This window comes from Mastomys coucha, unplaced genomic scaffold, assembly GCF_008632895.1.
Source record: "Mastomys coucha isolate ucsf_1 unplaced genomic scaffold, UCSF_Mcou_1 pScaffold22, whole genome shotgun sequence".
NCBI classification, from domain to species: Eukaryota; Metazoa; Chordata; class Mammalia; order Rodentia; family Muridae; genus Mastomys; species Mastomys coucha.
In genome coordinates, this window is record NW_022196905.1 from 125,305,410 (window position 1) to 125,318,546 (window position 13,137).

At 47.5% G+C, this 13,137-nt stretch overlaps 1 protein-coding gene across 6 annotated transcripts in view; it reads right to left on the reverse strand.

Moving 5' to 3' along the window:
* Positions 1-508: 508 nt before the first annotated feature.
* The window catches only part of Auts2 (activator of transcription and developmental regulator AUTS2), a 1,106,086-nt gene continuing 1,093,457 nt past the window's right edge, over positions 509-13,137 (reverse strand). For all 6 annotated transcript variants that reach the window (XM_031342055.1, XM_031342053.1, XM_031342058.1 and 3 more), the window contains 4 exons: positions 8,616-8,693; positions 7,140-7,223; positions 5,036-5,258; positions 509-2,273 (listed from right to left, as the gene is read on the reverse strand). In XM_031342055.1, the coding sequence (XP_031197915.1) occupies positions 1,016-2,273; positions 5,036-5,258; positions 7,140-7,223; positions 8,616-8,693 (1,643 nt within the window). In that variant the 3' untranslated portion in view covers positions 509-1,015. The remainder of the gene's footprint in view (positions 2,274-5,035; positions 5,259-7,139; positions 7,224-8,615; positions 8,694-13,137) is intronic.

The following is a 13,137-nucleotide window of genomic DNA, read 5'->3' on the forward strand; positions in this document are numbered from 1 at the left end:
ACTATGCCAGAGGTGACCAGAAATTCTGGCGACCTGTTTGTGCTGGCAGACACAGCCCACCTGCCCCTGATTATTGGCAGAACGATCCCATCTTCCCTAGGCAAAGCTGCTTCCGGTTCTTAGCTACAGTTTCTAGGGGGTGGACCTTTCCCATTTCTCCCCACAAGACCACAAGCAGCAACTTCAAATGCAAAGTGCCAGCCTGGGTTCCAGATTCAAAAAAAAAAGAAAGAAAAGAAGGAAGGAAGGAAGGAAGAAAAATGGTGTTTCTTCATTTGAAAACCAAAAACCAAACCAAAAGGAAAACAGTTGAATAACATCTCAGGTAAGCGCTTGTTCAGGGAAAATATGACCTTAAGTATGTTGTAAATGGATTTGAAAAGGCTCCTTTGAGTTAAATGGGCTTTGGGGAAAAGCCCCCGTATTCATTGCATAGTTGAAGGGTTTAGCAGTTGGGAACTCGGCCTCCTCCGAGGGCCGAGTTCACTGACATTAGACTTGTAAATAGCACATTTGAAGAAGTATTAATGTATTATGTTACTTAATCTTTACCTATTTACATCTGTACAAGTAAAGCTTTCGTCTTTATCTTTTGCATATGTGAACCGTCAGCTCATGAAGCAATCTCTTTTTACACTTTATGTACAAGCCTCCTCTGAGACAGCTCTGGGTGATGGATAGATGCACCCCGCCCCCCATGATCATCAGATCCTTTATGTGTCAGTACCTTCACCGTTTTGGTTCAAATCAAAGTTTTATGCAAGGAACAACAACAAAAAAGTAAAGAAATGTAAGAACAAACAAGACCTGGCTAAAAGGTCTGAAAAATTCCAACATTAATATACAAAAACATTTCAACATCCAAACGGAGTCTCTGTCCATTTTTTTTTCCCCAGGGGAAGAGTTGGAGCTCTGCACCTCGCAGTTTTGGGGGTGCGGGAGTTGTCTCTTGAGTCTGGGGGTGGGTGTCCCTGGGCTTTCTCCCCCACTCCGAGGTCTGCCTTGTCCTTCCGGCTTACCGAGCTTCAATGTCCTTCAGTGTGTGGGACGGTGGCCTCTCTCGGATTTCAGCCGACAGAGGCGTAGTCCTCCGGGGGGATCCCGGGCGGCCCCCCAATGTGGAGATGAGTGGAGGTGGGGCGCTGAGCGCCGCGGTGGGCGGGGTCTTGTTAAGCAGTCCATTCTGGTGGCCCGCAGTAGGGCTGATTCGAGGGTAGTGCATACTAGGCAGGCCTGGCGTGAGCAGGCTCGGGTGTGGGAGGTGTCCCTCTAGAGAAGCAGGGTGCACAGGGTGCAACCGTGGGTGCTCATAGTCCTCCCGAAGCACGTGCAGTCGCTCACGTTCATCTAGGTGTCCACCTCGTTCGTGCTCCCGTCGAGGGTCTACGGCCAGCGGGTGATGGTGGTGGTGGTGGTGGTGGCTGTAATCATGAGGCTCCCTGTCCCGGAATGAGCGGTCAGCTTCATACAGCCGGGGCGTGGAGAGCCGGTGCAGGGGGTCATTCCTGAGCAGAAAGTCCCTGCCCAGAGGGTCTCTTCGGTGCATGTCCAAGTCACGGTAAGGATCCCTCAAGGGGTCCCGCATAGGGTCCCAGTGGAAAGAGGGGTATGGGAAGCGCTCTCCCCCTGGGATCGGACTGAGGCCCATAAATGGGGTCATCATGCGTGTCCTGTCCAGACTACCGATACTGTTCATGGCATGGATACCAGTCACTCCCACGGTCATGGGCATAGATGCCAGAGGCCCTGGGTGCACGCTGGCACTGGCTGAGGAGCTGGGCGGAGGTGCCTCTGAGGTCCTGTGGGCCTGTGGAGCCTCTGTAGGTAGGTCATGATCTTCCTTGCGTTCCTCTTTGACCTTGACCTCGGCGTTCTTCTTGGGGTTATCGTAGGCCGGCTCACCCTTGCGTGGCTCGGCTTCCCGACTAGAGGTGCTGTTAGGCCTGGTGCCATCCACGCCTGGTGTCCTCACGTAGGGTGATGGCACCCGGGACAGCTGCTTGGGTTCCTCGCCTGCTGTACGTCCCTCGTGGCTGTGCCCATCTCTCTCGGGCAGATGGCCTTCCTTGGCCTTGTGCTCTTCGGTGGTCAGGTCCTTTCGGGATCCCGAGTGGTCTCTCTCCCTCTCTTTTGGTTTATCTTTCTCACGAGCCTCAGTATTCAAATGACCCCTGGTCGTCGGATCAGTGGAGCTGCGGTTATGGCCCAGGGCGCTCCCCGGGACGGGAGGTGCTGGGGAAGGATGGCTGGGGTGTCTTTTCTCAACGCTTTCCCTGTGAGAGGGAGAGGGGGAAAAAATGAAATGGGCTTGCCAGCCAGGCAAGGAGCGTTCAATGAGATGGCGGTGTGAGGGCGGGCTAGATCGTGCCCTGCTTCAGGGTGAAGACTGCCACCTGCTCTAATCTAGATTCTCGAGGCAGCTTCATGGGTGAAGGCCTACAGATGAGAGTGACTGGGGGGTTCCAGGGACCTGCCTTGCAAGGTCATGAAGGAAGGGCACAGAGAGCCACTGTGGGCCAGGGTGATCACTGAAGACCACAGAGGCCCATCTGTTCAGCTTCTTGGGATAGCTTTAGGTTAAGAATAGAGTGCTAAGAGCCCAAACACAAACGAAGACTTTTCTTTACACTTTGGATAGAAAGTTGAGGTCGGGGAGGATTTAATATAGACATGAGGGAGCTTTCCAGCAGCTGACCCTCAGGACAAAGGCATTACTTCAGGTTGATGGATGTAGATCAGTGGTTCTTAACCTGTGAATCGTGACCCCCTTGGTCATGTGATGCCTTAGGCAACCGGGGTTGCCTAAGACTATCAGAAAACAGGGCTATTTACATTATGATGATAACAACAAGCAAACTTACAGTTATGCAGTAGCAGTGAAATCATTTTATGGTTGGGGGGGTCACAGCATTCGGAAGGTTGGGAACCACGGATGCAGATACAGAGCAAGGGGAGTTGGAAGGGCAATCCCACCCTCCAGATTACTGGAGTAGCAGAGTAGCCCCAATCTAATATGCATAGATGAGGCTGTAGCAGATGTGGGGTCAGAGCATACAACCTCACTGACTGAGGTCCCTGTAAGAGGACCTATAGAGAGACTGTAAAAGGAAACTTCCAGGGACCTGGCTTGGTCAGGATGTGTGTATGGACTGGGGATAAAGACAGAATAACAGAAGATGGACAGTTTAAGCTCTGAGAGTTAAGAGGGTGAAAGCTGACAGGTCGCATCTCAGGATAGATGTGGGAAAGAAGGAGGAGCCAGAGGTTGTGTGGACAAAGAAGTGGCAGAGATTGGGGTCCAGGGACTGTAGTGGGGGTGGGGGGAGTGTCCTACAAATTCTGCTTCCTGCTTACATGCAGAGGCTCACAAGAAAAATTTAAAGGGGAGAAAAGAATACAAATGTCTTTCAAGTTTCTCTCAACTTCAATACTGGAGGCCATTCTGGCTCCATCAAGAGAAACCAAAGCTCAAGAATAAATTATTGAGAAACTCCATGTTCTATGGTGGGGTCCCTTTAGTACTTTAGAACTCCTATAGGCTGAGAGATTTTTTTTTTTTAATTACAACTTTCTTATATGGTAATTTGTCTTTTTCTCCCATATGAGACCAACCAATGCAGTGTGACAGCTTATGAAAGACACCGTATCATTCAATATTTTAAGACAGAGTTCCTCTAGGTATCCCTGGATGGCCTATGAAGTCCAGGCTGGCCTTGAACTCACAGAGATAGTCTGGAGTGCTGGAATTAAAGGCATATGCCTCTTTGTCAGTCATGTTTAGAATCAGAAAAGTTGATTTCTTTTAAATCACTAGGGTATATACATGCATGATATACAAATCAAAGGGAAGTTAAAGATCTGAATTAAATTTGAATTCTTCTCTGTGTGTGTGTGTGTGTGTGTGTGTGTGTGTATGCCTACAAACAACTGTGCAAGTTAGATAGAGGACAGACAGCCTTAGGTGTCAATCACAAAGGCAAGGTGGGACAAGGTCTCTGGGGTGACACACCCATACCCACTATCATGTCTGCTTTGCACGGATGCTGGTAATCTAAACTTAGGTCCTCATACTTGCAGGGTAAGGGCACTACCCACTGAGCTATCACCCTAGCCCCAAATCTCAATCCTAAGTACAAAAAGATGCGACTATCAAGGTCTGGGGTTTGTTTTTCTTTTCTGTTCTTTTCTTTTTTTAATTTTTGCCAAGTGTATACGGACATGACTTATCAGTTCATTCAAAATGAAAACAGCCTAAAGAAAACAAAGGAAATTCCTATGGCATTCTGCATAAAAATACCGAGGTATTTCTCCTTTTAAGATAGATTTTTAGAAAATGGTTAGTATGCAGATAACAATGGTTAGTAAACTTAACAATTCCCTGGAAAAGCAACCGAAAAGCAAAGTTTCCTGTTGCCAAGGTCTAAATTCAGATTAGTTAAAAAACAAAACAAAACAAAACAAAAACAAACAAACAAAAAAAAAAACCAAAATTGTACTGATTATCTACAAGCCCCAGGGTTTTGAGTTTAGATGACACTTGAGAAAAAATAGGATGAGGTGATGCAAACATGACTTACTAGGAGCAAATGAAAAGGGAGAAAAAAGAGAAACCAAACCAAACCAAACAAAAAAACCACCTATGGGTGACTGAATGGACTTCACGACTCAAAAGCAAACATGGCAGATTCATGCTGTGTGTGTCTGGCTCCAAGCTATGACTGGCTGTCTACAGGAAGATGTCTACTCGGACACGCTAATGTTTCGTGGACTCTGGGTGGCTTGTGTGTCTCACTGCACCGTGCCTTAGTGACAGGCTACAGTCACCATTGCACCACGGAGTGCGGGGAGGGCCTCTTGGTACTAACTTGCACCTGCAGGGTAAGCGCTGGGTAAGGAACTGGGGTGCTACAGTGGTCTTAAGCACAAGGCTGGGACAGAGGCCGGGGTGAGGGAGAAGGGAGGTGGCTGGTTCTGACTGGTGTGTGGCACAGGGCGGGCTCCCCCAGTGGGACTCGAGAGCGGTTTCTTTTCGTACCTTTCCTTGTCATCTTTACTAACGGAGGAGTCTCGTTTATCTACATCTCTATCTCTGTCATGGGCTGCAGCGGACGCACTGCGCTCCAACTCCCCTGGCTTCAGCCAGGGCGGAGGGGTCGGGAACGATGGAGGCGTTCGGTGCAGCCGGTTCCAGGGTTCGTGAGGATTGCTAAAGTTCTGCACACTGGGGCTATCCTTGTGGCCGAACACTGAGTTGGGTGCTGAAATGGCGAAGTGAAGAACAAAAAAGGGTTTCAGAGAGATCTCAATAGAAACCTGTCAGAGTGAAGGTACTTACCAAAAACTTTAACAGCATTCAGAGTTAAAATGAATACATGTTATTGGCAGCTGGAAAAGGAAGGAGATTAACACACTCATTAGAGGAACGCTCGTCCTATACTGCAGAGGCAGCTCACAGCCTTAAAAAAAAAAAAAAATCAATGGAGAGGAAAAAGTGAGAGGGGACCGAGAGGGTATGCAGGTACCCTGTTGGACATGTGCGGGCATGCAGAAGTTCCAAGCATGCAGAAAAGTGCGTTATGACCATATGACAGACGAATAGGTGGGTCAGTTCGGCAGAGTCCACTGGTCCTCAGCCTACCACACACCCTGGCAGATGCTACTCCTTCTGGCTATAGTCAAAACAAACAGCCAGAAAGACCATGCAGGATTGTGTCCTTAAGAATGCACAGATCTGAGCCAGGCAGTGGTGGCCCACACCTTTAATCCCAGTACTTGGGAGGCAGATGCAGGTGGATTTCTGAGTTCGAGGCCAGCCTGGTCTACAGAGTGAGTTCCAGGACAGCCAGGGCTACACAGAGAAACCCTGTCTCAAAAAACCAAACCAAACCCAACCCAACCCAACCCAACCAAACCAAAAAACTCTGATCTGTATGCTATGTTTTTGTTCTGTCTGTCTGTCTATCTGACTGCCTGTCTTTTCTTCTTTCCTTTCTTTTCAAGACAAGATATTATGGGTCCCTGGCTGGCCTGAAACTTCCTGTGTAGCTAAGGATGCTCCTACTGCCTCTGCCTTCCCAAGTGTTGGGATTACAATCATGTGGTTCCTGGAAGGGATATATAGGAAAGTTGTAGATCTCACACTGCTTATGTACTGCTGGGGATGGAGGATGTCCTGCGTGCTAGGCAAGCACTCTGCCCACCCAGTCACACCCCAGTCACACCAGTGAAGTGCTATTCTTCACTGTACTTTTTTCAGTCTTGTTACATCAAAAGTAAAATGAAATAACATTTTTTTATTTTGAGCTGTAACCAAAGCAAACTACTTGTAGTTACTGAGCAAGTCATTGTTCCTGATGTACAGGGCTTATGTCAACAGTGGGCTTATGGGGCTTACCTACTTACAACCAACATCACCTGTTTGGAATGCTCTAAATTATTATTATTATTATTATTATTATTATTATTATTATTAAGCCACATACACGTTCATGTATGTTTACTTTATGTGTATGGGTTTTTGTCTGCGTGATTACATCATGTACATCATACGTGTTCCCAATGCCCAGCCTATAGAGGCCAGAAGAAGGCTTTAGATACCCTGGAACTGGAGTTACAGATGGTTATAAATTGTCATGTAGGTGCTAAGAACCTCTGGAAGAGCAGCAAGGGCTCTTACCCACTGAGCCACATCTCTCCATCCCCAAGTGATATTACCTTTTCATGGTACCTTCATTTGCATTTTAGTTTCAACAGAGTCTCTCTATGTGGCTCTCTGGCTGGCCTGGAACTCTCTCTGCAAACCACAACTCAGAGACCTGCCTGTCTTGGCCTCCTGAGGGCTGGGATTAACGGCATGTGCTACCACACCTGTCCCTTCCCTCTGCTTCTAAATGATTTTTGGTGGTGCTGGGGAGGGAACTCAGGGCTTTGCCCATGCTAGACAAGCTCTCTATGATTGAGCCATGCCCCTAAGCCCTCACTGGGGGATTTTAGGCAAGTGCTTTGTCACTGACCCATATACTCAGCTTAAATTAGTTTTCCCAAAGTAAAGTTTCCTTTCATGTCAGAAGGTCTAAAGCTATATATATGGGTCAGAGAAATTGTGAAAGGGAGATATAAAAAAATCGAGAGGTACTCACTAACTGAAGGGTTTCCAAGTCCCCCGAAGGCATTGCCACCAACTGCAGCGAGGCCCGTGAATGTAGACGGCCGGTTAAAAGGCTCTGTGAATAGGATTGGGAAAGAAGAGATGTGGTCAGGGACTTGTGAGTGAGAAGCACAGGTGTCCTGGCAGCTGGGAAAGCAATAGCCCCTCTTTGATGCACCTTGACTCTCCTGAAGGACTGTGGAAGGGCTTTTCTGTGCTTGGACTTGGTCACTGGGTTAGCAAGAGTCCCGAGGGGTTTATTTTCCAGTGTCAGCCTTTGCATGATTCAGCTCTGTACTTGGGATGACCGAGTAAGCTCAGGACCCAGCATTCTAAGCTGCCTTCTTATCTGCAAAATGTTTCTGTCTCTGTCTCTCCTTTTATTATATGTGTCTCATTTAACTCAGCCTGCCTTCAAAATTGACCTAAGTCAAGGCTAGCCTTGAATGGATCCCCCTGCCTTATCTCTACCGCCCAGTGGCTGAGATGATATGCATGAACAAAAATGAAATGCTACTGGGCTAGAGAGAACACTGGGGTTTGATTCCCAGCACCCACATGAGAAATTGAAACTGTCTATAACAGTTCCAGGGAATCTGACACTCACTTCTGGCCTCTGAGGGCAACGCAGGCCCATGTACAGACATTCGTGTAGGCAAATCATCTACACATGTAAAACAAAATACGTAATAAAAGCTGGGCACGGTGGTGTACATCTTTAATCCCAGCTCTTGGGAGGCAGAAGCAGGCAGATCTATTGAGTTCAAGGCCAGCCTGGTCTACAGAGAGAGACCCCGTCTCCTAAAAAAAAAAAAAAAAGTATAATCTTCCTATATATTCCCCACTAGGACTATGGTCTGTGACTGACTGACAGCACACTTCCAGGAAATAATAGATAAGCCACAGGAGGTGTAATCCTCCTAAGAAGACACACGCTAACAATAAAGTATAAAGAAGTCAAAGCAGTGTGCTCTCTGATGCAGCTCTTATAACACTCATTGCATCTTTCCTCACAGCTCTTGGAGGAACCCCTAGATATATAGACAGGATGAGCCCATCCAGAACACACGTGTCCTGAGATGCCAAGGAATACTGCCCACCCCAAGCCCCTTGTGGTGGTTAATACCAAGTGCCAGCTAAACTGCATCTAGAATCACCCGGGAGACAACCCCTGAGCACAGCTGTGAGGAAGTGCCTTGGATTAGATTAGACTGAGATGGAACAACCCACCCTCATTGTGGGGGGACAGGGGGGTACAGCAATAGGGTGGGGCATTGAACTGAATACAAAGGAGAAAGCAAGCTGAGCACCAGCATCCATCTCTCTGCTTCCTGAATGCAGGACAACCAGCGACAACCAGCTGCCTCAGGCTCCTGCCACTGGGCCCCACCCTGACTGGGGGGTGGGAATCCCAAGGGCACCATCCACGAGAGGCTGCAGCGGGGGATCCCCTGTCTTTCTGACTCACCTAGGTGAGCGGCAGGGTTGAGAAAGTTACTGTGATGAGGCGGTGGCCCAAATGGGGTCCCTGTAGGATGCGCAGCACCTGCAAAACCCAACAAAGTCAGGATTTAGAGAAAAAAACCCTTGCTGGGTGGGGGCTGAAGACAATGAGCTGAAGTCAAATCCCACTGCGTCCACAGCTCCGGCCCATGCAACTGGGTAGAAGGCAATGTTCCCATGAGGGATAAAAGAAGGCCTTCCTCCTCCGTCTTTCCCAGCTGCACTGGCAGCATGTTTAGCTTCTGTCAACTTAATCCCAAGCTGGAGTCATCTGGGGAGAGGGAACTTAGTTGAGAAGATGTGCCTGTCAGATGGGTCTGTAGGCAAGGCTGTGGAGCATTTTCTCCATTCACGATTGATGCAGGAGGGCCCAGGCCACTGCGGGTGGTGCCACCCCTAGGCAGGTGGTCCTGAGCGGTATAAGAAAGGGTAGGTGAATGTGAGCCTGTAGATCAAGCAAGGGATTAATGATCCTGCCACCAGGTTCAAGCCCTGACTTCCCTTCCTGATGGACTGTAAACTGAAGCAAACCATTTTTTTTCCCCCAAGTTGCTTTTGGAAGTGATGTTTTAATCAGCAGAAAGCAAACTAGAATGGCTGGCCCACTATGCAAAAAAGGCATTTGCTGCATGCACATGTGCATACATGTGTGCAAATATGCAAGTATCTGCATATGGGATCAGGCACTCTCTACCTTAAATGTTTTCAGACAGGGTCAGTACCAAACCTGGGAATTCTTACTTTGGCTCTCCAGGGAGCCCCACCTCCCCATCTCTGGGCTCAGAGATGCATATAGCCGTGCCTAGCTCTGTGGCTTCAGGTTCTCATGCTATGCGGTAAACACTTCAGTGACTGAGACATTGCCCCCCCCCCCAAAACTACCTCTTTATAAAGTTGGTGCATAAGCATTAGGCCTGGTTAGTGAGGTGGGGTGGATGCAGAGTACAGGAAGTCTCTGTAACTAAGTCTGTCTACAGAGATGCAGGCTTGCAAACACTGAAGAGAATCTATCCCTGAAGGGCTTCTTAGGCACCTCTAAAGTAGAGAAACCGGTCAAGGGCTTCCTTCTTCAGCACTCCAGGGCCACGGTTTTCACTTCATAGGTAGTCCTGAAGCTGCAGACACAGCTGCATTGAGAAGCCTCCTACCAAGTCCCACTCTCCTTCCTACAGGGCGTTGTGGGTTCTTACCATCCACTGAACAGGCCCTCACAAGGCTCAGCACCACCAAAGGTACTGCTGGGATTTGATGCTACACGACAGGAGGCTGAGCCTGCCAATGTCTCTTAGTTTCCAGTGCCAGGAAAATATACTTCATTCCTGTTTTGAATCCCCAAATCCTCAGTGTGGCTCAGTTGGTAAGATGCTTGCCTAGTGTGCAGAAAGCTGGGCTCCATCCCTAGTACTGCATCAACTGGGTGTGGCAGTGCACGTAGCCATACCAGCACTCAAGATGGAGAGGCAAGAGGTCGAGGTTATTTTCAGGATAGATATGGATATGGGGACATACACACACACACACACAGACTGAGCAACTGGCTTTAATAGTCTCTACTCTTGCCAGAGAGTCCAGGCTTCATGTACAAGTAGTAGTAGTTGTACTTGTTCTTCTTGTGGTCAATTTGTATTGTAAAATTACATTTACTTAGTGTGTGTATGTGTGTGCATGTGTGCGTGAAGTACATGCATGCCATAGTGATGATGATGACGATGACGACAACAATGACTACTACTTCTTGTTCCTGTAGTTGTTCCTCCTCTTCCTCCTCCTCCTTTTCTGTTTGATCAATTTGAATTTTTAAATTCCATTTACTTACTTAGTGTGTGTAATGTGTGAAGTACATGCATGCCAAAGTACATGTGTGGAAGCCAAAGAACAGCTTATGAGCACTGGTTCTCTCCTCCTACCATGTGGAACCCAGGGATCAAACTCAGACAAGAGGCTTAGTGGTAAATGACTTCATTCCTTGTGCCATGCTGCTGGCCCAATTTATTATTATTATTATTATTATTACTACTATTACTATTATTATTATTGTTATTTATATGCCTGGCTGTACACACATATACCACATATGTGCCTGCAAGGTGTGGAATTCCCTGGAAGCAAAGTTACAAAGAATTTTGTGATTCCCAGCACATATGGGTGCTGGGAATCACACCTGGGTCGTCTTCAATACTAACAAATACTCTTAACTATTGAGCCATCTCTCCAGTCCCTCTTTAAAATACCTGGGATCCCTTTCCTGCAGGAAAGGGGAAGAGAGAGCAGAATGTGTGTGTGTGTGTGTGTGTGTGTGTGTGTGTGTGTGTGTGTGTGTATGTGTGTGTGTGTGTGTGTGTGTGTGTGTAGGTATAGGTGTGATTTGGGGAAGAACTTCATTTTTAAAAGTTTCATGCATTCAACTTGTTGATGTCAGTGGAGAAGGCAGCCCTGAGGAGGCTGGGAAGGGAGGCCTGGCTGTGTGCCTCACCCAGGGCATGTGAAGCAGGTATGGGGTCGGGATGCTTACTTCAGACTCTGGGGAGTTAAACTCAAGCCGTCACACTTGCATGGCAAACAGTTTTACAATGAACCGTCTCTCCTAGCCCTGGATTTCTCTTTTGCAGCTCTGGAGACCCCAAGGGTCCTGTGGGCCTGGGTTTGCACAGTAAGGCTCAGCACATAAGGACAAATGCTGGAATCTCAAACACAGAAGGCACTGAGAAGTAAAAACCAACTTCTTGTCTGCACAAAGTGAACATACTCCACAGCCTTCATTAGTCACCACCAATGTTGCCAGCCAAATTAAAATGTGGGCTACCTACTGTGAAGTACATGCTAGTTAATGCTCTGACAAAACCCAGGCCCCTGGGGATGCCCACAGTTCCAGGATTATTGAAGCAAAAGAAGCCAATTCATCCATTTGGCTGCAATGAAGTCCAGGGAGAAATCTCTCTATTTCTCTCCCTAAATTGCTCTCCATGTATCCTTGTCTCTGAGCTAGGTGCCATGGTAACAGAGCCTTCAAATACATTCCCCAAGCAGAACCCACAGGAGGAAAAACTGAGACTCTGGCTATTCCATCCATCCCCAAGGGTGACTTATTTGCTGTGACCACAGGGCTACTGTACTGATGTTGATGCCTTTCTCTTGCTCAGTGCAAGAGTCAATGCATGTACCATCACAAATCTTGGATCAGAGCCTGAGAAGGCAGTGGGAAGGACGGATGTGGAACTCGTTCCCTTAAGCGTCAGAAATGGTGGACTCCTTGACTGTTTTTTGTTCCTAAGGATAAATTCGGATTTACGCAGTACGTACATGAAGTCACAGGGATTGTTACTACAATGAGTGAGTTAACTATTTATTGAGCTCTGTCGCAGGGACTGAGTACTAATAGCTACTTGAAATATACTGCATGGGCCGGAGACACAGCTCATTTGGTAAAGTGCTTTCCCAACAAGCATGAAGACCTGGCCTCCATCTCTAGCACTGTATAAACTAGGTGTGGTTACATATGGCCTGTGATCCTAGTACTCAGTAAGTAGAGACAGGAGGATCAGAAGTCTATGACGAGCCTGAGCTATGTACAGAGTCCAAGGACACCTCAGGCTCATCAGACCCGGCCTCAAGGGGCATAGTGGGGGAGGTGGGAAGAGACAAGAAAGAAAGCCAGGTGTGGTAGCACATATTCCCAGTACTCAGGAAGCAGAGGCAGGCAGATTTCTGATTCTAAGGCCAGCCTGGTCTACAGAGTGAGTTCCAGGACAGCTAGGACTACAGAGAGAAACCCTGTTTCAAAAATCCAAAAAGACTGAACAGTAGCTAGGTTTGGTAGAATTGTCATCTTAGGACTCGGGAGGCTGAAGCAGAGACTAAGTTCAAGGTCAATTACCTCTACATAGTGAGTCCCAGACCTACCAGGTCTGAAAAAGAAAAGAAAACACTGAATTTTAAGGGCACTTGGTACCAACAGGACCTGTGCTGGTTGGTTATTCATTTGTGTATGTATGTAGTACCTATACTATAGCTCATGTGTGGAGGTCAAAGGACAACTTTCAAGAATAAGTTCTCTCCTTCCACCATGAGTCTCAGGGAATCAAAGCAGGGACATAAAGATTGCCACTAAGTGGCTTTGCTCACTGAGCCACAGTCCCAATCCTATTATGGTTAGTTTTAACTGTCAACTTGCAACAACCCAGAAGAACCTGCTAAGACAATATCAGCTGACAAATGATCTAATTCAGGTTGGCCTGTGAGTATGTCTGGGAGGGACTGCCTTGACTATTAGTTGACCTGGCCCACTATGGGCAACACCATTCCCTAGGCAGAGCCCTGAGCTTTGAGACCAAGCAGCTAGGATGCGTTTTTTCTCTCTTAGCTCTTGATTATAGATATAATATGACTAACTGCTTTGAGTTTTCACCTTGGCTTCTCTTCAATGATTAACTGTAGTCTGGAAGTATAAGACAAATAAACCTTTTTCTTCCCTGGGTTGCTTTTTTTTT